Source organism: Leucoraja erinacea, chromosome 3 (assembly GCF_028641065.1).
Source record: "Leucoraja erinacea ecotype New England chromosome 3, Leri_hhj_1, whole genome shotgun sequence".
In the NCBI taxonomy this organism is placed as follows: Eukaryota; Metazoa; Chordata; class Chondrichthyes; order Rajiformes; family Rajidae; genus Leucoraja; species Leucoraja erinaceus.
Window position 1 is genome coordinate 112,994,995 of NC_073379.1, and position 27,550 is coordinate 113,022,544.

The 27,550-nt window shown below is 43.1% G+C and overlaps 1 protein-coding gene across 4 annotated transcripts in view; it reads left to right on the plus strand.

The window, feature by feature from the left end:
• Window positions 1–27,550, plus strand: part of atg10 (ATG10 autophagy related 10 homolog (S. cerevisiae)) — a 327,510-nt gene that overhangs the window by 28,392 nt on the left and 271,568 nt on the right. For all 4 annotated transcript variants that reach the window (XM_055633408.1, XM_055633405.1, XM_055633406.1 and 1 more), the window contains exons 2-3: window positions 7,537–7,659; window positions 9,858–9,980. In XM_055633408.1, the coding sequence (XP_055489383.1) occupies window positions 7,537–7,659; window positions 9,858–9,980 (246 nt within the window). The remainder of the gene's footprint in view (window positions 1–7,536; window positions 7,660–9,857; window positions 9,981–27,550) is intronic.

A 27,550-nucleotide genomic window follows, 5' to 3' on the forward strand; every position in this document is an offset into this window, starting at 1 on the left:
ACAGAGTCTTCATGTCAGATTGGCTCCACATATCTGTACAATCAGTGGCTGCATCACCTCCCTTTTTGAATTGCGTAGCTGGTTCTAGATGTTGTTAGTTTTTCATTAAATAAAAAAGTTGGGTTAGGTCTAGTTGATGCAAGGGTGCAGTGCTCCTGAACTTTAAAGGGAAAGCAGTAACAATTTTAATCCACAAGGTATAACAAATTGACACCTGAGTGTGCAGGGAGAAATCGTTTTTTTTAAACCTTTTTTTAAGGTAAAGAAGCTGAAATAATTGTTGAAGGTAAAAATGCAAAATAATGTTATGTACTTTTGTGGGGAGCTGGCTGATCCAATTTGGCTGTGTGGACGAGATGGAATGTTCTATATGTTTTTGATATCTGGTCGGTATTTCTACTTAACTACTAGAATGATGACCTTCAGAGGGGACTTTACATATTGGTTAGGAAAGTCAGATTTGGACAAAAAATGCACCGAATAAGTTCCTGGAATGTAAAGGAGATGGATTTGAAGATCAGCTTGTTGCGTAAACAAATGTGCAGGTCGAGTATTCTGAAACAAAAAGGTTAGTTTATAATTTGTAGGAAGGAAGTGCAGATGCTGGTTTAAACCGAAGATAGACACACAATGCTGGAGTAACTCAGCGGGACAGGCAGCATCTCTAGAGAGAAGGAAGGGGGTGCCATTTCAGGTCAAGACCCTTCTTCAGATTGAGTGGTCCCAAGAAGGACCGCAGCTGTTTTTCTTTTCCACTTTTTTTTGTTTTTAGTATGTCTAAAATTGTGTTTAAGTGTGTTGTAGTGTGTGTGCGGGGGGGGGTGCAGGAATTGGGGGAAACATTTTTAGTCACTTACCTCGGTGGAATGCGACTTTTCTCCTGGTTGCATTTGGCCCTCCGTGGCAGCCCAGCAACTTGGATTGTTGCGACTTTTCCCGGAGTCGGGTCCAGAGCTTCAGCAGCGGGCGCAGCGCGAACTTTCCATCGCGTAGCCGGGCGATCCCTTGCCGGGGATCGCTAGAAGAAGTGCTGCGCGGACTACAACATCCTAAAGCCGCGGTCTGCGGAGCTTCTAGCCGTGGGCGCGGCGTGGACTTTAAGAGCTCCGACCGCCGGCCTGCGGCCTATAACATACTGAAGCCGCGGTCTCCGTTTGGAAGCGTCCGATTCGGAACTTTGAGTGTCTGTCCGTCCCGACGTTGAAGTTTCGAGCATCCCGACGAGAGGGCCTGTACATCGGCCCATCCGTAGCGGCGACTGCGGAGGGTTCATGGCCCCGACCACGGAGGAAGACTGACAAAGTTATTGTCTTCCACAACAGTGAAGAATGGTGATTCCACTATGGTGGATCTTCATGTTAGATTCTAGTGTGTATTGTGCTCTTTTGTTTTTATGGCTGCATGGTAAATCAAATTCCACTGAACACTAATTGGTGCATGTGGCAATAAATGTGAACTTGAACTTGAGAGAAGGAATGGGTGACATTTCGGTTGGGATCCTCCCTCGGGCTGTTTGTCCCGTTGAGTTACTCCAGCATTTTGTGCCTATTTTCAGTTTATAATTTCGTAGTAAAGAGGATACTATGGAAGGGTGACTAAAAGACAACAGAATCTAACAGCTGTAATCAGGCAACTGAACCATCCTATCACCAACTAGCGAGCAGTCCTGACCAAACATCTACCTCATTGGTGACCTTTATACTATCTATAATCTGACTTGACTGGACTTTAACTTGCATCAAACTTTATTCCCTTTATCCTGTACACTTACAAAATTCTTAAGGGGTTGGACAGGCTAGATGCAGGAAGATTATTCTCGATGTTGGGGAAGTCCAGAACTAAGGGTCACAGTTTAAGGATAAGGGGGAAATCTTTTAGGACCGAGATGAGAAAAACATTTTTCACACAGAGAGTGGTGAATCTGTGGAATTCTCTGCCACAGAAGGTAGTTGAGGCCATTTTATTGGTTATAGGGAGGTTTCACGGCAGTCGGGTTACGACCCATGACCCGTACTGTTGCTAAGCTATTCCAAGTCGATTACACGCGATGAACCGCAGGTTGGCATTTACCATTGTTCCCAGCGTAGTGGGCCCGTTAAAACCCCACCGCTGAAATTGTCAATTTTTGCGCTGTAAATAATTATGGAAATCGGGATAAGCGTGTGAGACATTTAGCCTACTTCACAATTCCAAAAGTGAGGAGAAATGACGGTAGATAGAAACGAGAGCTGAAGGGACAACAACAGCCAGAGTGCTTGGCCAACATTGGCCGTTTGCTCACTGCATTTCATCAACAGTAAGGCATTATTTGTGTTTTTTCTTGATTCCTTTGGCATCTAAAAAGTTTCAGAAGTGATAAATCTGGCTGTAATTTTTTTTAATCGCCCATGGTTCTCGTGGGTTTTACATACAAAATGAAAACGCATCTGAAGAAAAATTTACAGCCAGATTTATCACTTCTGAGAATTTTTAGATACCAAAGGAATCAAGAAAAAACACAAATAATGCCTTACTTGATGAAATGCAGTGAGCAAACACGATAATTCCCAATATTTTCAATGTTTACCAAGCACTTTAGCTGCTGTAGTCCCTTCAGTTCTCGCTTCTCTATACCTTCATTTCGCTTCACGTTTGGAATTCTGAAGTTGGGTACATGTCTCTCACACTTACCCCGACTCCCACAATTTTTTTCAGCGCAAAAATTCAACATTTTGGCGGTTTTTAACAGGTAGGAAAGTACGCGTTTCTAGCATTAATAACATATACCGGAAGTGACGGATGTCTTCCAGTTGGATTTAGCGGCTCCGTGCGTCGAGCCCTATGACCCAGTGACCTTTCGTGCAACCCCCCTATATTTAAGAGGGAGTTAGATGTGGGCCTTGTGGCTAAAGGGATCAGGGGGTATGGAGAGAAGGCAGGGATGGGATACTGAGTTGGATGATCAGCCATGATCACATCGAATGGCGGTGCAGGCTCGAAGGGCCGAATGGCCTACTCCTGCACCTATTTTCTATGTTTCTATGTATCTGTTCACCAAAGATGGCTCGATTGTAATCCATCTTATAGTCTTTCCACTGACTGGATAGCACGCGACAAAAAAGCTTTTCACTTTCCTCGGTACATGTGACAATAAAACAAAACTAAACAGCCATTGCAAAATGTGTACAAAGGAACTGCAGATGCTGGTTTAAACCGAAGACTGACACAAAAAGCTGCAGTAACTCGGGTCTTGACCCAAAACGTCACCCATTCCTTCTCTCCAGAAATGCTGCCTGTCCTGCTGAGATACTCCAGCTCTCTGCGTCTATCTTCAGTCATTGCAAAAGCCTGCTTTGGCCAGAGCAGGTGATGTGCATATATTTATTTGGGAGTGAATTTTGTGGATATGGTGTCCAATGAAGCGTTGCACAGCCGTGGATGTCACTGTGCATCTCCAGGGAATAGTACTAGCATAGTTGTTCGCATGGAAGCCCAGGCAACAACCTGTGAACTTCCTGATCGCTTTTCCAATTTGTCCCTGTTGTAAAACACACACACAAACAGTGCAATGTACAATGAAATTCCTGGCCTATTATTTGGCAAACTACATGTACTGTAATGAAACAGCCACAGTACGTGTTTAAAAAAAATTGTGTTGCACTGTCAGAATATCATAAAACATTTTTTGAATGTAAAATCTGAATTAAATATGAAAGTTTATTTGAAAGTTTAATTTGCTATATGGAGGTTTCTTGCAATTATTGCATTTGCATCTTAATAATGACATAGTTTAAGATGTTCTTTGGCATTTTCACTGCATCCCCTGAGATTTGGCTGCACTGTGGATGTAAACTTAAAGATGATTTCATCTTTGATATGAAAATATTAGAGACCACTGTAAGCATTTTACTCACCTCTGATGTGAAAGGAAAGGAGTTGTTACTATCAGCTTTGCTCAGCTCTTTTATTTAAGCCAGATAATCTGTTGTGCACATCTTTAATAGTTCAGAGACAGGGCCTGCTGCTAACTCGTTACATGATTTGTACCAAATAATAACCAAACTATGTGTAGGAAGGAACTGCAGATGCTGGTTTATATTTGAAAAAAGACACAAAGTGCTGGAGAAACTCCACCTGATCTGTGAAATAATGGGCTTGTCCCACTTGGGCAATTTTGTAAGCGACTACAGGCGACTGTCGAAACATTTGGGCTGTCGTAGGTTGTGGCCAGGTGACGCAAGTTGTCGCCAGGTGCTGACTTTGGTGAATTCCATTGTCCTAGTCGCTGGCAGTCGCCTAATTGGGGCAGGCCCATTACACCAGCATTTTGTGTCTATCTTCAGTAACCAAACTTCAGATAGACAGAAAATGCTGTAGCAATTCAGCAGGTCAGGCAGTATCCCCAGACAAAATGGATAGGTGATGTTTCAGTCGGAACCCTTTCTCAGACCTCTTCACTTTAGTACAAGCCAGCATCTGCAGTTCCTTGTTTCATATGGATGCAGCGAAGAATGAAACGGGAGAATTAGTGGTGAGGGTTGTACTGAATATTTGTTTTTTGTTTTTGAGCCAGGGCCCACTTCATCAATGGAGAATCAGAAATGTAATTACAATGTGTGTTTTTGTTTTAGACATAGAAACATAGAAACATAGAAAATAGGTGCAGGAGGAGGCCATTCGGCCCTTCGAGCCAGCACCGTCATTCATTGTGATCATGGCTGATCGTCCCCTATCAATAACCCGTGCCTGCCTTCTCCCCATATCCCTTGATTCCACTACCCCAGAGCTCTATCTAACTCTCTCTTAAATCCATCCAGTGACACTGCCCTCTGTGGCAGGGAATTCCATAAATTCACAACTCTCTGGGTGAAAACGTTTTTCCTCACCTCGGTCTTAAATTACCTCCCCTTTATTCTAAGACTGTGGCCCCTGGTTCTGGACTCGCCCAACATTGGGAAGATTTTTCCTGCATCTAGCTTGTCCAGTCCTTTTATAATTTTATATGTTTCTGTAAGAAACCCCCTCGTCCTTCTAAACTCCAGTGAATGCAAGCCTAGTCTTTTCAATCTTTCCTCATATGACAGTCCCGCCATCCCAGGGATCAATCTCGTGAACCTACGCTGCACTGCCTCAATCACAAGGATGTCCTTCCTCAAATTAGGAGACCAAAACTGTACACAATACTCCAGATGTGGTCTCTCCAGAGCCCTTTACAACTGCAGAAGAACCTCTCTACTCCTATACTGAAATCCTCTTGTTATGAAGGGCAACATTCCATTAGCTTTCTTCACTGCCTGCTGTACCTGCACGCCAACTTTCAATGACAAGATACACTCTTGTGTCTGGATAGTTTGGCCCTGTTGATGAATGCTTATTTCAGATAAATTATCCTGTGAATCTCCAACCGTGTAGGAATAATAACATCTGCAAATAAGCTACTGGGATGTCTGTGTGCAGTCAGTGTTCTGTGTTTTATTTTATCCATGCTCAACATGGAGGGTTATGGCAGGGGGCCTGCAGAAGGAAGAAGGGCAGATCTCCCAAGTTTCAATGGAGCTCACTTTCTGACAGGTAGTTTCATTGATAATTTACCTTGAATCAACCTGAGATCCCAAAAATGAGAAATACTTGTCCCTTGTTCCCTTGGAAAGTTTATTGATAGAAAATGACGTTATTTGTAGTTTAGTTGGAATCGATTGGCACTAGATACTCAGACTGAGCTCGGTAAACTTCCATGCACCAATCTCTTGCTTGTGAAACAACGGACCTATGGATCGCTCGGGATGCTGCCTGCCTCTTTAGTCAAAAGGTGGTGAATCTGTGGAATTCTTTGCCACAGAAGGCTGTGGAGGCCAAGTCGACGGATATTTTTTTTAAGGCAGAGATAGATAGATTCTTGATTAGTACGGGTGTCAGGGGTTATGGGGAGAAGGCAGGAGAATGGGGTTCGGTGGGAGAGATAGATCAGCCATGATTGAATGGCGGAGTAGACTTGATGGGCCGAATGGCCTAATTCTGCTCCTATCACATGAACATGAATCAGAAGCCCTGGATGAAACTTGTAATCTGCAAAGGGTTAGTTCTGTGGTGATCCCGTATCGTATACTAAGTCCAGGTATGACTTGATGGGCTGAATGGTGTCATTCTGCTCCCATCACTTATGACCTGCTGAGTTACTCCAGCATTTTGTGTCCATCTGATCTAGCTCAGCCAGGTGTAAATGGCTGCTGCAAACACTGGTGCGTGTTGCAATGTCAGTATACTCTTTGCACCACGGAAGAATGCACTCTAATGTAAGTGGACGTCTCGGAGATAATATCAAAGTTAAATTATCCAGATACTAGTCCAAAAATCTTATTGAAACATATAAATGTTTTAAGGGTTTGGGCACGCTAGAGGTAGGAAACATGTTCCCAATGTTGGGGAAGTCCAGAACCAGGGGCCACAGTTTAAGAATAAGGGTAGGCCATTTAGAACGGAGATGAGGAAACATTTTTTCACACAGAGAGTTGTGAGTCTGTGAAATTCTCTGCCTCAGAGGGCGGTGGAGGCAGGTTCTCTGGATGCTTTCAAGAGAGAGTAGATAGAGCTCTTAGGGATAGCGGAGTTAAGGGATTTGGAGGGATGGCAGGAATGGAGTACTGATTGTGGATGATCAGCCATGATCGCATTGAATGGCAGTGCTGGCTCAAAGGACCAAATGGCCTACTCCTGCACCTATTGTCTATTGCCTATTGTCTACAAACTAGCCACCTACTTGAGATTGCAGGTTTTATACAGAAAGGACGTTCATATTCATCTTTGTATCAATAGAGATTACTTTTTCAAAATTTGTCAATGTGTTGGGAAAGGCTTGGATAGCTTGGATGTGGAGAGGATGATTCCGCTAGTGGGATAGTCTAGGACTAGAGGTCATAGCCTCAGAATTAAAGGATGTTCCTTTAGGAAGGAGATGAGGAGGGATGTCTTTAGTCAAGAGGATGATGAATCTGTTGAAATCTTTGCCACAGAAGGGTGTGGAGGCCAAGTCAATGGATATATTTAAGGCAGACATGTATAGATTCTTGATTATTATGGGTGTCAGGGGTTGTGGGGAGAAGACAGGAGAATGGGGTTAGGAGGGAGAGATAGATCAGCCATGATTGAATGGCAGAATAGACTTGATGGGCCGAATGGCCTAATTCTGCTACTATCACGAAATGCAATATAACTGTGGTTGAAGATAGACACAAAAAGCCGGAGTAACTCAGCGGGCCAGGCAGCATCTCTGGAGAGAAGGAATGGGTGGTGACCCTTCTTCAGACTGAGAGTCGGGGGAGAGGGAGACTAGAGATATGGAAGAGTAAGGTGTGAAAACAACAGATCAAAGCTGACGTTGATCAAGGAACGGCTATCATTGTCACCTGTTCATTGTTAGCTGAGGGGCAGGTGTATCACAGTATCTTTATTCCTCCAAACCTTGAAAATCGAAACACTACGGTTTTGATTATTTGACGTTATTGTTTGTGCTGTGTGTGAAATTACTGAAAGATCTTTTGTTTTCTTTGTTGTCTACAGATGTCGCTTAAAGTTAACCAAAATGAATCGATTGGTTTGGGAGAGCAGCAATTTCAACAGTTCTGTAAATTGTTCATACAACATTCAGACAAAATCTCCAATGGCTGGGAGTGGAGGCAAAAGGTATGCTGGAAGTTGGCATTCTTCAATTAAATTGGATCAGGCATAAAACTTGGAAAAATCCAAACTATTTTCATTCCCTTCAAATTTTCGATTTTTTATAATCCTCCACTTTCATTAATTTTTTCTTCCACTTCTTAGTTTGGGTTTTAACGGGACAACTTGGCTTGAGACCGTGTCACTACCTTAGTCCAATGTTGCAGTGGGAACACATAGCAAGTTATGATACATCAAGATAGACGCAAATTGCTGGAGTAGCTCAGTGGGACAGGCAACATCACTGGAGAGAAGGAGTAGGTGACGTTTCTGGAGTCTTTTGTCTCTTCAAGTACAGTGACCTGAAACGTCACCCATTCCTTGTATCCAGAGATGCTGCCTGTCCCGCTGAGTTACTCCAACATGTTGTGTCTGTCTTCAGTGTAAACCAGCATCTGCAGTTCCTTCCCGATACATCAAGGCAGCATTTGGCCAAGTGTGGTCTCAATCAACCCTGGTAAAACTGAAGTTAACAAGTTTCAATCAATGACTTGATGAGGCCCAGTTGGAACTGCATTGTACATGGATTGAAGATGGAATACATCATGCAGTTCTGGATGGGATGTAGAAGACCTTTACACTGATGGTCACAGATCTGGAATTCCGTAGTTATAAGGGGAGAGCAACCAGACTGTTGCAAGAAAGGAAACTGAAGGAAGATTGAAGTGGTACAAAATAAGCAAGGCTGCTACAGTGTGAGCATGAATGATTTTTTTTTTGAGAAAAAGGCATTGACAACTTGGAAGCTTAGACTGTAATGAACTGGTAAAAAGCTTGGAGGTCATGCTGAGTATTGTGGGTCTAGTCTCTGGCTAAAAAGGAATAGAAACCCTTGCCAAATTGGAAAGATGCCAGATGAGCACAAAGCACCATAATCTACAAAGCTACTGACCAAGGGAAGTGCAGTGTTAAAACCACTCATGAAATTAGCAGCACACAAAGTGAAGTGACCACAAAACAAATCGCTGGAGGAACTTGGTGAGTTTGACAATTCTGCCACCAACCCCCATCCCCATTCCGCAGTGAAGAAAGCTAATGTTGGCCTTCATAACAAGAGGATTTCAGTATAGGAGTAAAGAGGTTCTTCTGCAGTTGTATAGGGCTCTGCTGAGACCACATCTGGAATATGAAGAAAGACTGAATAGACTCGGCTTCTACTCGCTAGAATTTAGGAGATTGAGGGGGGATCTTATAGAAACTTACAAAATTCTTAAGGGGTTGGACCGGCTAGATGCAGGAAGATTGTTCCCGATGTTGGGGAAGTCCAGAACAAGGGGTCATAGTTTAAGGATAAGGGGGAAATCTTTTAGGACCGAGATGAGGAAAACATTTTTCACACAGAGAGTGGTGAATCTCTGGAATTCTCTGCCGCAGAAGGTAGTTGAGGCCAGTTCATTGGCTATATTTAAGAGGGAGTTAGATGTGGCCCTTGTGGCTAAAGGGATCAGGGGGTATGGAGAGAAGGCAGGTACAGGATACTGAGTTGGATGATCAGCCATGCTCATATTGAATGGCGCTGCATGGCTCGAAGGGCCGAATGGCCTACTCCTGCACCTATTTTCTATGTTTCTATGTTTCTATGTATTGTGTACAGTTTTGATCTCCTAATTTGAGGAAGGACATCCTTGTGATTGAGGCAGTGCAGCGTGGGTTCACGAGATTGATCCCTGGGATGGCGGGACTGTCATATGAGGAAAGATTGAAAAGACTAGGCTTGTATTCACTGGAGTTTAGAAGGATGAGGGGGTATCTTATAGAAACACATAAAATTATAAAAGGACTGGACAAGCTAGATGCAGGAAAAATGTTCCCAATGTGGCCACAGGGGCCACAGTCTTAGAATAAAGGGGAGGTCATTTAAGACTGAGGTGAGAAAAAACTTTTTCACCCAGAGAGTTGTGAATTTATGGAATTCTCTGCCACAGAGGGCAGTGGAGGCCAAGTCACTGGATGGATTTAAGAGAGAGGTAGATAGATAGAGCTCTAGGGGCTAGTGGAGTCAAGGGATATGGGGAGAAGGCAGGCACGGGTTATTGATAGGGGACGATCAGCCATGATCACAATGAATGGCGGTGCTGGCTCGAAGGGCCGAATGGCCTCCTCCTGCACCTATTTTCTATGTTTCTATGATTGAGATCCATATGACACATGTCTATTTTTCACAGGAGCTCAATGAAGGATACATGGTCAAAGTACTCTTGAGATGCAAAGATTCCAAAGACGACATGCGTACCAGAGATGATCAAGATCTTCAGTGCCGTGAAGCAGATCCTTTTTCTGAAGAAAAGGTGAGAGTGACTGAAATTAAATATTTTTTATTGAATGGCTTTGGATTGCAGTTGCCTAAAAATGCCTTTTTTTTTGTTTCATCAAATTTATAAATGAATCTTATCATTAAGTCACTTGTAACAAAGATAATGGGAAGATACTCACATGGCTTTCTGTGAAAAGTCAAGGTTTCTGTTAATATCAAGTACCCGTGTGTGAGCTTGGCAAGAGGAAAGTGGGAAGAAGGTAGTAAAAATAATGACTTTATTTCCTTCCTGATTCCCAGGAAAGATCCTGGCACCTGAACTTAAATGTTTGAAAAAGCATTAATGTCATTAACAGATGAACAGCCTCTGCTGGGGATATCGGCCTGATCAAGGATTTTGACCTTGATTTGCTTATCTTGCACTTGGTGGATTTTGCTTTGGTGCCATATCCCTAATGCTTTAAGGTACTTGCTATAGATGGTGCATGCCTCAGAAGCATGAAGGATGCCATGGTGACTCGGTGGAACGAAGGGCTTGTTTCCGCACTGTATCTCTACACTAATCTAAACAAAGCAGGAGGATAGAAATTGGGCATGTCATACATAAATACAATAAAGTCAATATCAAATACAATAGATAGAGCAAAAGGGAATATATAGTGTAGAATATAATTCTCAACATTGTTGTGCATCAGCTCCATAGACAAGGTCCAAACGCAAGAGGAAAAGTCATCCATCTCTCGTTGATAAAAAATGTAAGTGACTATTAAATCCAAGAAAGAGGCTCACAGTTGCTATAAAATAGCAATAGGCCCGAGGGTTGGAAACATTTTGATGAGAAGGGTTTGGTGACACTCCCCCACCTCCCCAATCCAACCCCACCACTTCCTACAGCCCACACACCAGGGGCAGTTTATAGTGGTAAATAATCTACCAAACTTCACATTTTTGGGACGTGGAAAGTAACGGAGCACCTGGAGGAAACCATGCAGTTGCAGAAAGAATGTATATACCACCATATAGATAGCACTGAAAGTCAGATTAAACCCGAGTTGCTGAAGCTGTGAGGCAGGCAGCAGCTCCACCACTTGCACCATTGTCCACCTATTTGGGATATTGTGGCTCGAAGCTCATGAACGTCTGTAGATGCAATAATTAACTGATTCCGGAAATATTTGAATCAAGCTGGAAACTTTGACTGGGTATCCAGTGCAGGAAAAAAACATGAATGTAATGATTAGAACATTATAAATCCACCTACATTTTACTGGCAGCTGGCTGTTGCTTTTAAATGGAGAAATGCCATTCAATATTTCTGAAGCTATGCATCTTGTAGCCTTGTGTCTCTGTATGGAGGCAGATACAATAGTGGTGTTTAAGAGGCATTAGGATGTGTAGGGCATGGAGGGATATTGATCTTGTGCAGACGATTAAGGGGTTGTCTAAGCATCCATTTTGGCACAGACAATGTGGGTTGAAGAACCTGTAACTGTACTGTACTATATTCTATGTACTGCTGCCTTCCATTAAGTTACGCAGATGGGGATTTGATTCTGAAGGTAAAGTTGTGTGGATTAGTTGTAATTTAACAGTCAGAAATCTTTTATTTGTTTAAAACTGAGACTGTCCTTTGATCAAAAGATTGAATGGATTTGTTCCTTTGACTTAATTAGTAGCACAGTTCGGTTGATTGAAAAAAGACCTGTTTGTTTCATTCAACAATTTCTCTGCCATATGATAACCAGAATGAAAATTTGAATTTGTTTAAATCATGATGTATGTATGCGTTTGTCAAAACGTCATGTATTCTTGCTCTCTGTCAAACATCAGATGACTATTGCACTTAATGTCACATGATCTTCAGCACATTTGTACAATTCTACTAAATAAAGAAAATAAATAATTTTAGAGTTTCAGAATTGCCCAAGAACAGAAACTGTCAGAGTAACAATATTTAAAGGCTCCTTTTTCAGCCTTTTCACAATCAAAACATTACAGGTCAGACCTTTAGCTTGAAGAGCTCAGTGAACATGTTAATCATTTTCTAATTGTTACCTTCACAGCTGAGATTCAAAAGCTATAGGAGTCCATGCCTGACTGTGGAAGAGGAATCCATCTAGTCCCACACACACTCTCTTTAGTCGCCCTCAAATTATTTTCCATTTAAGCATTTGTCCAATTCTTTTCTTTGTGTGCCCAGTTCAAAGGTTCAAAGGTCAGTTTAGTGTCACGCATCCAAATAAAGTACAGTGAAAATCGAATTACCATACAGCCATACTAAAAAGAAACAACAAGACACACACCTACATAAAAGTTAACATAAACATCCACCACAGCAGATTCCCCACATTCCTCACTGATGGAAGGCAATAAAGTCTAAACCTCTTCCTCTTTATTCTCCCTCGGTCGAGACAGTCGACCCATCTGCAGTCGAAGCTCTCACGTCGGGGTGATCGAAGCTCCCGCAATCGGTGGTCGAAGCCCCGCGTCGGGGCGGTCGAAGCTCCTACGGCGTGGAGCTCCCGAAGTCGGTCCCAAACTAGGACCGCAAGCTCCACGATGTTCAAGTTTGCAGGCATTCGCGGTTGGAGCTCCCGAAGTCAGTCTCCAGCAAAGGGCACCAACTCCTTGATGTCAGGCAGCAGTGCGGACGGAGATACGATACGGAACAAAATCGCATTTCCGTCAAAGTAACGAGATTTTAAAACTCGTTTTGGAGCCCCCCAGTCCCCAGCCCCCCCCCCCCCCCCCCCCCCAGGCAGCAGTGCGGACGGAGATACGATACGGAAAATAATCGCATCTCCGTCGAGGGAAGCGATTTTAAAAAGTTTCTCCCAACCAACCACCCCCCCCACCAACAAGCTCAAGAATACTAAAACATACATTTAACACATACTAAAAAAAGCAACAAAGAAGGAAGGGATAGACGGACTGTTGGTGAGGCAACCATTGCTGGCACCAATCGGCTTCCTTCATTTTGATACTTTATTGTCACATGTGACAAGTCACAATGATATTCTTTGTTCTGTATACCCAAGGTATACAAAGAGTCGCTATATAAAGGGCACCAACAAAGTTACGTATCCCATTTGAACACAAATCATTTTAAACATATTCCATTTGTGGTTCCCCATGGTTCTCAGCGGTTCCCCATGCCGAGAGCCCTTTAGTCTCTCCCCCCCCCCCCCCCCCCCCCCCCCCCCCACCCCCCGCTTCGACATTCCATATTTAAATCCCTCCCCACTTCATCCATCTAGTACATTCCATATCTAAATAATCTATGTAGAAGAGAATATCCTCATGTCATTGCATTGGTTCTTTTGCCAATATTCAATTTTTGTCCTTTGGTTCTTGACCCATTTGTAGATGGGAGCGACTTGCCTTTTCCACCAACTGCATATTTGCTTCATCACTACTGCTGCCTACATTCATCTCCTTTGCAATACTTAGTCCTCCTGCTTCAGTTTATAGAAACATTGAAAATTAGAGTAGGGATAGACTCTTTGTTCCTTTTGAGGCTGTTCCATCCTTCAATATGATCAAGGCTGATTATCCAAATTCAGTATCCTGTTCTTGCTTTGACCCTACATCTATTGATCCATTCAGCCACAAGAACTATTTCTAACTCCACATTGATGTGTTTTGTGTGATGGAGGATTCTACAAGTGCTCCTGGGGTTTGGTGAATATGTGCACCCCCCCCCTCATCCTGCTCCCACATTGATTTTCCCTTAATCTGAGATCCTGTACTTCCTGCCATTGGAAACTTACTACCTGTGTCAAGTCTGATCCTTCATTGTAGATTTTTAAACTCTGGTAGACGTAAGCATAATCAACTCAATCTCTGCAAATGTCAGAGCCTCCATCTTAGGAATCAGTCTGGTAATCCTCCACTGCACTCCCTCAGTAGCAGCATACTATTGCTCTTTGTAATTGCCTGTAACACACACAGACTTGCACACATCGGCTACTATTCTCATTGTGCTTCTCCTTTCCCAATCTATTGCTCCTCCAATCATCTGCCTTGCTGTTTTGGGCTCTGTAGTGGTTGGCCTCACATTTATCCACAACATACTGCACCAAGCATTCATTTTTACTCCATCAACCTGTCCAGCTCTAACTGAAGCTTCTCTCCATTCCTCTCGCAAGTCGCACTCACAGTCTGCTTTATGTTATCTCCATTCCCTGGTCAAAGTCATTGATATAGATTGTGAATAACGAGTGCCAGTATAGATCCCTGTGCTACCCCCAACTCGTCACTCTTCTCCAACAGACAAAAGACCTGTTTATAGACACAAAATGCTGGAGTAACTCAGCGGGACAGGCAGCATCTCTGGAGAGAAGGAATGCGTGACGATTCGGGTTGAGACCTTTCCCGAAACGTCACCCAGAGATGCTGCCTGTCCCGCTGAGTTACTCCGGCATTTTGTGTCTATCTTTGATGCAAACAAGCATCCGCTGTTCCTTCCTACGCAAAAGACCTGTCTATTCATGTTGAATGTTTCCTGTCCGCCAGTCAGTTTTGTATCCGTGTCGGTTCTGCAGTTTGTGCTGCACAATGCCATGTGCTGTAATTTTGCATGCTAATCTGTTAAGTCAGCCTTTGTAGAAAGCTTACCGATTTTTAAAAAAAAAAGCACATCCACTTGTTCTCGCTCCCCTGTCTGCAAATTACAATCTTTCTAAAAATAAACTGGCTGCATTGAGTATGATTTCCCTTTTGTAAATCCTTGCTGACTCTGCAGGTGCTCTATTATTATATATTTGATTATTGACCCTTGCATTTTACTCACTACTAGTGTCACACTTACGGGTTTATATTTCACTTTTCTTTTTAAATACAACGGGGTTGTATTTAGTTGCCCTCTTGTTTGTTGGATGTTGTCAGGGTTTATAGAGCTTTGGAACATATCCAGTCATGCGTCTATTATTTCTAGGGGCCACTTACTGGTAAGTATTTTGGCATTGAGGATTTATTAGCCTTTAATCCTGTCCATCCCCCCCAGCACCAGTTTCCTACAAATAATGATTTAATTCAGTTCGTCCCCCTCGCTAAGACCCCATGTTCCCCAATGTTTCTGAGAGACCTGCTTTGTGAAGACGGAACCAAAGTATTCTGCTCCCTGTTATAAAGTTCCCTGTTTCTGACTGTGAGAGACTTGCATTTGCTTCACTAATCTTTTCCTCTTCGTATATCGATACATTTGTCCTCTCTTGATGCATTCTAAACTATGCCCAATTCTTGGATTTGATGGAGGTTTTCATTGGTCATTTCATATTTCTCCTCTTTGTATCCAATATTATTCCTAATTTTTGAAAATGATTTCTGTTTGAGCCTCGTTTCCTGTTTAGGCTTGCACCAGACAGGAATGAATAATTCATTCATCCAAGCATTCTTTAAATGCCAGGCATTGCTATCTAGTTTAGTTTAGAGATACAGCACGGAAATAGGCCCTTCGGCCCACCAAGTCCGCACCGACCAGCGATCCTGCTTGGTCACAAAATAGCCTTTGTCACAGAAGACAGAGGGCAGTGGTGGAGGAGTGTTCTCTGACTGCCGGTCTGTGAGCAGTGATGTCCTACAAGGATCCTGTTGTTTGCGTTCTATATATATAAATGATTTGAACACAATGTAGGTGGTCTCATTAGCAAGTTTGCAGACGGCATGAAAATTGGTGAAGCTTTTGATAGTGAGGAAGGTTGTCAAAATGATACATGCATCAGTTAGAAATCTGGCCAGAACATTTGCTGATGGACTTTAATCTCAACAAGTATACAGTAAATGGCAGGAACTATTGGGGCATCAAGCACAGAGGTCTACAGTTCCTTATCTGTTTTCACCGTCGAGCTGGTCTTGGAATCTCGGGAATTCACAGAAGAGAATAGCGATGTCTTGAAACGTGTCCACATCACAAAAGACAAGGTGTTGGCTGTCTTCAAGGGCTTAAAGATGGATACATTCCCACAGCCTGAACAAGTGAATCGTAGAACAATGTGGGGAGAGGGGGATGAATATGCTGGGGCTCAGGCAGAGATATCTGCATCAACTTTAGCCACGAATAAGACACTGGAAGAGTTGGCGAATGCTGTGCCTTTATTTAAGAATGGCAACAGGAAGAAACATTGATAATAGGTGCAGGAGTAGGCCATTCGGCCCTTCAACCCTGCACTGCCATTCAATATGATCTTGGCTGATCATCCAAAATCAGTACTCCATTCCTGCTTTCTCCCCATATCCCTAAGAGCTATATCTAACTCTCCGCGGAAACAGGCTCTTCGGCCCACCGAGTCCGCACCGACCAGCGATCCCGCACATTAACACTATCCTACACACACCAGGGACAAGTTACATTTATGCCCAAGCCAATTAACCTACAAACCTGTACGTCTTTGGAGTGTGGGAGGAAACTGAAGATCTAATAGAAAACCCACGTAGTCACGGGGAGAACGTACAGACAGCGCCTGTAGTCGGGATCAAATCCGGGTCTTATTTAGAGACCCCCAGTTTTGAAATTGGCTCTCATTGTCCATAATAATGAAGAATTTCATCATGTTCTGATCACTATTCCCGAGGGACTTAGTGCAACAAGATTGTGAAACCATTCTCCAATGCCCAGTCTTTAGAGTGAGCTGCCCTTTTCATTTCTCAATGTGTTGGTCCATCATTCCATCGCCAACACCCACCAGGAATTCCTTCCCCCACACTATTATTGTGAATTTGGTGTTGATTAAAGTGGCAGCTTTATAATCCCTGCATCTCTACTTTCCTGTTTCAAAAACGGGAAAGCAGACTATTATCTAAATGGTGGCCGACTAGGAAAAGGGGGAGATGCAGCGAGACCTGGGTGTCATGGTACACCAGTCATTCAAAGTAGGCATGCAGGTGCAGCAGGCAGTAAAGAAAGCGAATGGTATGTTAGCTTTCATAGCAAAAGGATTTGAGTATAGGAGCAGGGAGGTTCTACTGCAGTTGTACAGGGTCTTGGTGAGACCACACCTGGAGTATTGCATACAGTTTTGGTCTCCTAATCTGAGGAAGGACATTATTGCCATAGAGGGAGTGCAGAGAAGGTTCACCAGACTGATTCCTGGGATGGCAGGACTGTCTTATGAAGAAAGACTGGATAGACTTGGTTTATACTCTCTAGAATTTAGGAAATTGAGAGGGGATCTTATAGAAACTTACAAAATTCTTAAGGGGTTGGACAGGCTAGATGCAGGAAGATTGTTCCCGATGTTGGGGAAGTGCAGGACAAGGGGTCACAGCTTAAGGATAAGGGGGAAATCCTTTAAAACCGAGATGAGAAGAACTTTTTTCACAGAGAGTGGTGAATCTCTGGAACTCTCTGCCGCAGAGGGTAGTCGAGGCCAGTTCATTGGCTATATTTAAGAGGGAGTTAGATGTGGCCCTTGTGGCCAAGGGGATCAGAGGGTATGGAGAGAAGGCAGGTACGGGACACTGAGTTGGATGATCAGCCATGATCATATTGAATGGCGGTGCAGGCTCGAAGGGCCGAATGACCTACTCCTGCACCTAATTTCTATGTTTCTATGTTTATCTCATCCTCTCCATCACCAGTATTATTTGGGAGTCTATATACAAATCCCACTATTTTGTAGGTCCCACGTCAGGATTCTGTGACCTAACTCCAGCTTCACTGTTGTATGGATATCCTCTTTTATTACATTTCCTTTCACTTTGACCTGAAACATTAGATCAGTTTCTCTCCCCATTGATGCTTCCTGACCTCTTGAGTATTTCCAGCATTTTGTTATTATTCCTTGCCCCTTCTCTCCCTCCTTCCTAAATATTCCATATCTCAGTTCAGTCATGATCCTCAGTCACCCTGCAGACATGTCTCCATAGTAACAATGTCATTTTCATTTGCATCTATTTTCCCAGTACCCTATTTTGAATAGTCCACGCGTTGAGACATGAGGTATTCATCAGAATCAGAATCGGAATCACACTGTATTCGCCAAGTATGTTTTGCAACATACGAGGAATTTTATTGGCCATGTCAGTCATACAATTAAAATCAACAGATCACTCAAAAACACCTTTTAACATGAACATTCACCACAGTGACTCCTACACATTCCTCACTGTGATGGAAGGTGAAATAAAGTTCAAGTCTCTTCCCTCTGTTCTTCCTCGCTCGTGGGCCTCGAGCCCCCATTGACGGGGCGATCTTGACTCCCGCATTTCGGGCCCTCCGCGTCGAGGCGATCCGTTCCCGCATCGGGGGGGGGTGTCAGCTCCCCCGCGCTGGATGATCGAACCTCGCATCAGGGCTGGTCAAACCTTCTGCAATGTTAAGTTCATATGGTAAGTCTTGGGAGCAGAATTAAGCCATTCGGCCCATCGAGTCCACTCCACCATTCAGCCATGGCTGATCTATCTCTCACTCTCACAAACATTCTCCTGCCTTCTCCCCATACACCCCAGACACACCAGCACTAATCAAAATCTACCTATCTCTGCCTTAAAAATATCCATTGACTTATACTAAACCATGTATTATTTTTGCATGATGGTCCTTTTTATTTCTTGGCCTTGAGTACTATCCAATTTCCCACCTCAGTCTCCTTGCTTAAGTTGCAATCCACTTGCTTTTAAATTCTCCCCAACAGGATGATCACATGCCCTACGCAAAAACCCCTGGTCGGGCATCTGTTGTGGTCTTGCATTATTGTAATTTATCTGCTTGTACAAGACTCACTTCCCCAGAACTGGTCCTGATGCCCCAAGAATCTAAACCCCTCCCTCCCTCCCTCCCTCCCTCCCTCCCTCCCTCCCTCCCTCCCTCCCTCCCTCCCTCCCTTCCTCCCACGCCAGTTTTCCAGCCACTCTTTATCCAGCCTATTCTCCACTTCTTTTTTTTGCAAATGCGTGATATGGGAAGTAATCCTAAAAGTATGACATTTTAATTTAACTCTTGAATCCTTAAATTAATATTGCAGGACTTCATTGTTTTCAGGAACTCGGTGCTTATACCCTAGGTTTCTATCTTCTACAATGCTGTCCAGGGCCCTATTATATACAATGGAAGTCCTGCCCTGGTTTGACTTTGCAAAAAGCAGCAAGTAACGCTGTCAGAGTTGAATTCCATTCTGTTGTTCCGTGGCTCACTTTCCCAGTTCATATAATTTTTGTTGTAATCTTGGATAAATACGATACCACTGATTTTGGTGTCACAGCAAACTTACTAACCAAGCCAACAAAATTCTCATCCAAATTCTTCAGGGAACTTATTTTGGATGATCAGCCATGGTCATATTGAGTGGTGGTCATAGAGTGATACAGTGTGGAAACAGGCCCTTCGGCCCAACTTGCCCACACCGGCCAACAATATCCCAGCTACACAAGTCCCACTTGCCTGCGCTTGGTCCATATCCCTCCAAACCTGTCCTTTACATGTACCTGTCTAACTTTTTCTTAAACGTTGTGATAGTCTCAGCCTCAACTACCTCCTCTGGCAGCTTGATCCATACACCCACCACCCTGTGTGTGAAAAAGTTACCCCTCGGATTCCTACTAAATCATTTCCCCTTCACCTTGAACCTATGTCCTCTGGTCCTCAATTCAAAAGACTCTTTGCATCTCGGTGCTGGCTCGAAGGGCCGAATGGCCTACTCTTGCACCTATTTTCTATGATCATATTAGATGATAATCAAAGATGGACACCGCACTGATCCCTGTGGTGCCCTGCTGGTCATATGCCTCCCTCCCATTAGCAAAACAGCTCTCCACTAATCACAAAGCCAACTTTGTATCCAATTGGCTAGTTCACCCTGGATCCCACATGATTTAACCTTATAGACCAGCCCACCCGGTGGCCCTTGTCAAACGCCTTGCTATAGTTCATGTATTCAGCTGCTGCCCTGTCCTTGTCAATCCACTTGGTCAACTCTTCAACATAAATGAATCAACTCATTTTGTGACACAATTCCCCATTTCACTAAAGCCATGTTGATCACTCATCGTCAGTCCTTGCCTTTCCAAATGCAGGTCGATCCTGTCTCTCAGGTTCCCTTCCAGTAATATTCCCCATGTTGGGGGAGTCCAGAACCAGGGGTCACAGTTTAAGAATAAGAGGTAGGCCCTCTTATTTTAGGACTGAGTTGAGGAAAAACTTTTTCACCCAGAGAGTTGTGAATCTGTGGAATTCTCTGCCACAGAAGGCAGTGGAGGCCAATTCACCGGATGTTTTCAAGAGAGAGTTAGATACAGCTCTTAGGGATGTGGGGAGAAAGCAGGAATGGGGTACTGATTTTGGATGATGGGCCATGATCATATTGAATGGCGGTGCTGGCACGAAGGGGCGAATGGCCTACTCCTGCACCTATTGTCTATGTTTCTTCATGTTGCCATTCTTTAATAAAAGCACAGCATTCGCCAAGTCTTCCAGTGTCTTATTCGTGGCTAAAGTTCATGCAGATATCTCTGCCAGAGCCCCAGCAGATTCTTCCCCCTCTCCCCACATTGTTCTACGATTCACTTGTCCAGGCTGTGGGAATGTATCCATCTTTAAGCCCTTGAAGACAGCCAACACCTTGTCTTTTGTGTTGTGGACAAGTTTCAAGACATTGCTATTCTCTTAGAAACATAGAAACATAGAAAATAGGTGCAGGAGTAGGCCATTCGGCCCTTCGAGCCCTTCGGCCATTCAATATGATCATGGCTGATTGTCCAACTCAGTATCCTGTACCTGCCTTCTCTCCATACCCCCTGATCCCTTTAGCCACAAGGGCCACATCTAACTCCCTCTTAAATATAGCCAATGAACTGGCCTCAACTACCTTCTGTGGCAGAGAATTCCACATATTCACCACTCTCTGTGTAAAAAATGATTTTCTCATCTCAGTCCTAAAAGACTTCCCCCTTATCCTTAAACTGTGACCCCTAGTTCTGGACTTCCAAAACATCGGGAACAATCTTCTGTGAATTCCCGAGATTCCAAGACTAGCTCGACGGTGAAAACGGATAAGGAACTGTAGACCTTTGTGCTTGATGCCCCAATAGTTCCTGCCACTTCCTGTATACTTGTTGAGATTAAAGTCCATCAGCAAATCTTCTGGCCAAATTTCTAACTGATGCATGTATCATTTTAACAACCTTCCTCACTATGAAAAGCTTCACCAATTTTCATGCCGTCTGCAAACTTGCTAATGAGACCACCTACATTGTGTTCAAATCATTTATATATAGAACGCAAACGACACTGATCCTTGTAGGACATCACTGCTCATAGACCGACAGTCAGAGAACACTCCTCCACCACTGCCCTCTGTCTTCTGTGACAAAGGCTATTTTGTGTCCAATTTACGCCCTGGATCCCACATGAGTTAGATAGAGCTCTTGGGGCTAACGGAATCAAGGGATATGGGGGGAAAAAGCAGGAAAAGGGTACTGATTCTGGAAGATCAGTCATGATCATATTGAATTGTTCAAATGGCCTACTCCTGCACCTACTTTCTATGTTTCTATGATCGTTCTAGCCAGCCTACGAGGCATCTTGGGAAATGCTATGTTGAAATCCATATAGATATCATTCACTGCTCGAACCTCATCATCTTCTCAAAAACCCTATTCAAATTTGTGGCAGGATTTCTCTTGCACAACAGCATGATGAGTTCATGTTTTTCCAGTTGCACATAAATCCTGCCCCTAACAATCATCTACAGTAATTTCCCCACCACTGATACAAGACTCTTACTTTAACTATGATATTCTTAACCTCCTCTCAGATCTGTCCATTCTTTGATACACGGTAAATGTCTCGATTGTAATCATGCATTGCCTTTCTGCTGACTAGTTAGCATGCAACAAAAGCTTTTCACTGTACCTCGGTATGCTTGACAATAAACTAAACTAACTGATTAATGCTCACCAGCCAATAATCCCCTGTGACCTTCTGAAGGAAAGGAACAACATGGACTATTCTCCAGTTTCCAGGGATCTTGCCTGTGGCTGAAGAGTTATACAACCCCCAACATTCTCCACCTTTATCTCATTCAGTATCCTAGGATAGATTCCTATTGGCCATGGGAACTTACAGTATATGCATTAGTGTGTTTGAAGACACTGCTCCTTAATAGCAACATTTACTGTGGCCAATGTGTGGCCATTGAAGGAGGATGCTTTAGTCTGAATAGTGTAAAGTTTAGTTTAGAGATGTAGTGCAGAAACAGGCCCTTCGGCCCATCGAGTCTGCACTGACACGTGATCCCCACACACTAACACTATCCTATACACACTAAGGACAATTTTACATTGAAACCAAGCCAATTAACCTACAAGCCTGTACGCCTTTGGAGTGTGGGAGAAAACCAAAGATCTCAGAGAAACCCCCCGTAGGTCTTGGGGAGAAGGTACAAACTCCGTACAGACAAGCACCCTTAGGCAGGATCGAACCCGGGTCTCTGGCGCTGTAAGGCAGCAGCTCTACCGCGCTGCACCACCATGCTGCCCTAAAGATGCTTGAGCCTTGTTGGAAATTCAGGCAAGTGGAGAATAATTTGTCGTTTTCCTGACATGCCATGTGGACGACAGGAAGCCTTGGGAGTGTCAGGAGCTGAAGCATTTGCAGTAGGAGGCTTGGACTCTTACCTGACTCAGTTATAATTTCAGTCAGTTCCCCAAGAGCTTTGAATATTAAAGAGAGTGTGATGCACAGGAGTGGTTATATTGTTTAGACCAACTCTCTCTCTCTCACATTGCAAATGGAACAGCAGCGTTATGATTATCACATTTAACAGCATGAGTGTGGATTCTGTAAACTTAGTGATTGCTGATAACCTCACTGTTCTGCTTAATCTGCTTGATTGCAAAGTCTGTGTCATTTTGATCTAAATATACCAGGAAAACAAATGAGATTCACAATATACCAGGAAAACAAAGTATTTCCAAACCTTGTTATGTGACAATAATAAATCTGAACCTAAAAGGGTTTCGACTCGAAACGTTGCCTATTTCCTTCACTCCATAGATGCTGCCTCACCCGCTGAGTTTCTCCAGCATGTTTGTCTGCCTAAAAGGTTCAAGATCACTGATCTTAATTCCTAGCTATTGTTCCCTACCCTCAGCCTCTTCTCTTCTCTTTTCCCCCCCAAACCCCCCAATATTTTTGCTTCTTAAGCACGTCTAGGCTACTGCGATTTACCATTAGCCCTAGTGTCCATTCCACACTTGCTCATCATAGCAATGAAAGTGTGAGTTGCTACTGTAGGATATCCGATATAAGTTGAACCCTATTGAAAAGAAAATGGTAAGGAAATTGCAGCAAGGCTGCCACCAGTCACCGTTATTACTCCATAAAACCGACAGCTCTGGCATAAACATGGAACTCCAGGAGCTGCCATCAGTGAAAGCCTGTTCCTCTGCAGAATGCAAAGAAGCAGAGATGCATTCAATATTGATTCTGGGAGATTTGAAGTGAATTTCAATTTTGTTTCTTTCGCAGGCTGCTGCAATACCCACTGAAATTGTTAAGGCTTGTTGAATAAAGTGTAGCTGAGTTTTAAATGGCCTTCTGAGTCGGAATTAATGGTGGTGACCTCTACCTCTGAAGAATTGGTTTGCCCGTGAACAGATATTCACTCTTCTGCTATTTAAAAATTCCACCAGTCGTTTAGAAAGCAAAATTAAATTTATTTTTAGAATTTGAACACTAGTTATTATCTTTAAACATTTTTTTATAGACAATAGGTGCAGGAGGAGGCCATTCGGCCCTTTGAGCCAGCATCATCATTCAATGTGATCATGGCTGATCATCCCCAATCAGTACCCCATTCCTGCCTTCTTCCCATATCCCCTGACTCCGCTATCTTTAAGAGCCCTATCTAACTCTCTCTTGAAAGTATCCAGAGGACCGGCCTCCACCGCCCTCTGAAGCAGAGAATTCCACAGACTCACAACTCTCTGTCCCAGTATTTATCTTGCTTTCTGTAAAAGATATATCACAACTCTCTGTCCCAGTATTTATCTTGCTTTCTGTAAAAGATATAAAAACCACATGTAGTTTTCACTTCCCTGTAGGCAGACCTTGGGAATTCCTCTGTATAGAGTCATACAGTGTTGAAACGAGTCCTTTGGCACAACTTGCCCACCCTGGCCAATATGTCCCACCTGCCTGTACTTGGACCATATCCTTCCAAACCTGTCCTATCCATGCACCTGTCTAATTGTGTCTTAATCATAACAATAGTCCCTGTCACAACGACCTCCTCTGCCAGCTCGTTCCATACACCCGCCACCCTTTGTGTGTAAAAAAACCCAAAGCCCTCAGATGCCTATTAAATCTTTCCCCCTTCACCTTGAACCTGTGTATTCTGCTTCTCGATTCCCCTACTCTGGGCAAGAGACTATTTGTGTCTACCTGATCTATTCCTCTCATGATTTTATACACCTCTAAGATTACCCCTCATCCTCCTGCGCTCCAAGGGATAAAGTCCAGCCTGCTCAACCTCTCCCTATAGTTCACACCCTCTAGTCCACGCAACATCGTCGGAAGTCTTTTCAATACCCTTTCCAACTTGTCAAAATCTTTCATGTAACATGGTTCCCAGACCTGAACACAATACTGTAAATGCAGCATCACCAACAACTTATACAATCGCAATATGACCTCCCGACTTTTATACTAAATACTCTGACTGATGAAGGTCATTGTACCAAAAGCCTCTTTGACCACTCTATCTCTGTAATACCACCATTCATTGTGTACGTCCTGCCCATGTTAGACTTTCTAACATACAACACTTCACATTTCTCTTATTCAATGATTGGTTGCCATGGCTAATTGATCACTTTACTCTCTCTGGTCTCCATAGGTTCAGTTGAGAGTCATGGACTGTTGGGGTAAATCCCCTAAATCATAGTGGCCAGCTCTCCTAAAGCATCAACCTTGTGTCATGATCCATAAAATCCATTATTTACACAGGTCCATTATGCCTTAATCCTTTCACTTTCCCCGCACTTGCATTAGATAAGCACAAATTTGACTTTCAATGTTATTATTTAAGTACAGAGGCCACATTTTGACATTTTGCTTACTTGTTTCTGAATGTTTCTATTTCTCAATACGTATCGCTCTTCAACAAACAAGTAATGGGCCTGTCCCACTTACGCAAATTTTTTCGGAGATTGCCGGCACCCGTCATAGGTTGTAGCAGGTCGGCGAAAATTTTCAACAAGTTGAAAATCCAGCGGCGACCAGAACAAGGTACGACTCTTTGGGCGACTACTCACGACCATACAGGCTTCATAGTCGCCAGGGTGTCGCCTGTATGGTCATGAGTAGTCGCCTAGTCACCCAAAGAGTCATAGCATCTTTCTGGTTGCCGCTGAATTTTCAACATGATGAACATTTTCAGCGACCTGCAATGATCTGTGACGGTGCCGACAGTCGCTGAAAAAGTCACGTAAGTGGGACACGCCCGTAAGAAATCCTGATGCCTCCATCTTCAGAGAAAGTAGCAAGCACGCTACGTTAAGGCATCATGTGAAGGATCTTGAACCATGAGTTCCCAATCACTAAGTTTGGGCTAGTTACACGTTGGATCTTGTTGGCAGTCATGTCTTCGATATTCTTTCTTTTCCATCATCATCCGCAAGAGTTCTGTCAGTTAGACGGTTTTGTTTAGAGATTGACTAAATTCCTTTGTGTCAGTAAGAAGCAATGAGACAGTAGTCATCCTGCCTGTACATGCTGTTAAAAAGCACTTCCCAGTTAGATCACGTCTCCTGCTATTAACCCATTGCTTTGGACCTTGTTTCCCTTTTTCAGATGTGTATTCAGTTCCCTTTTCAAAGTTACAATAGAAGTTGCTCCCAACATAATGGAATTTTCCAGAAACAGTTTAATTATTTGAAAATACAAACTACTGGAAATTTGTAAAATGGTGATGCAATGTTCAGCGTTTTTGAATTAGGTACTTAATTGCAGACAATGCTGGAAACATAATGTTTTATAGAAACTGACTCCTGAGGAGTATTTTCAACTTTCAGTGTTTTTATTTAACATTTTTGTAGATTTTGTAGATTTACCTGGTTATTTTATCTTTGAAAAACTACAATGGCTTTCACTTAAATAATAATTTTGTACTGTTGATACAGTTAATATCTGTAAAATCCACAATTTTAACTCGATAAAATGCAAGTCGGTAACTCATAATCACTTTTGGGAAAATGTCTTTGTAGTTCGAAATATTCTGCAAATAACCATGCAGGAGAAAACACGTTAATTTTGTTTCATTTGTGAAGGAAAAGAATTTTGGTTGCAAAATATTCAATGTAATGCATATTCAATAAACGATTGTTTCAGTGTTATTTGGGCCTCTAATTGTGCAATGTATATGAGAGAACCCAGGCAAGACAATCTCTGGCAATGTATGTTTTTATAAAAACCAAGCAATATTCAACCTCTGTGACCAGATAAGCTTTACAAAGCCCCCTAAACAGGAGCTTGATCCTCTTGCTTCCACTGCTGTTCCTTTGTTTACCTTTGCCTTGGACAGACAATGTGTGTGCCAGTCATCTCATACAATCTTCTAAAGGATGTGCTCACAGTAATACTTGAATAACCCAGCACTCTCTGGGCTAATATTCTTGATTAGTACGGGTGTCGGAGGTTACGGGGAGAAGGCAGGATAATTGGGTTAGGAGGGTGAGATAGATCAGCCATGATTGAATGGCGGGGTAGACTTGATGGGCCGAATGGCCAAATATACTCCTATCACTTATGAACTGACATTCAATTCAATGAACTTTATTTATCCGTTAGGAACTTCATTTGAGCAGAACATCAGTGTGTGTACAGTTCGCGTACCCAGCAGTACAACACAATATACCACACACATCACATACCAGCAGTACATCACAATATACCACACACATCACATACCCAGCAGTACAGCACAATATACCACACACATCACATACCCAGCAGTACAACACAATATACCACACACATCACATACCAGCAGTACAACACAATATACCACACACATCACATACCCAGCAACACAGCACAATATACCACACACATCACATAACAGCAGTCCAACAGTAGGTAACACTTGCAAAGCACAATACGTGAAGAATAGGCAAGAAAAACATTAAAAGAATGTTACAAATGTATATATAAATTAATGAATAAATAAATAGATCAACTATTCATGAGTCTAATGGATGTAGGCACGGAACTCGACGTGGCTCTCTTAGTCCTGAGTGTGAGTGCCCTGTATCTCTGGCCTGAGGGTAGAAGACTGTATTGGCTGTGCAGTGAGTGAGTGGTGTCTGAGGCTATTTGTGTTCCTTTTAGTTTATTCCTTCTATTGTAAATACTGATCAGTGGTTCATGCTCCAGTCCCATTATTTTACTGCTCATTGATATGATTGTGTTTAGTGGGTTGCGTTGGATGTTGGATCGTGACCCAAACCAGGCTGATTCAATGAAACATTTGTAAAAAGCTGGCAGGACTGACTGGTGAACCTGAAGTCTGCGGAGTTTCCTCAGGAAAAAGAGGCGCTGCTGACACTTAGAAAAGATAGTTTCACTGTTTAGTTGGAAGGCAAGTTGGATGGTGTTGGACTGGCAGG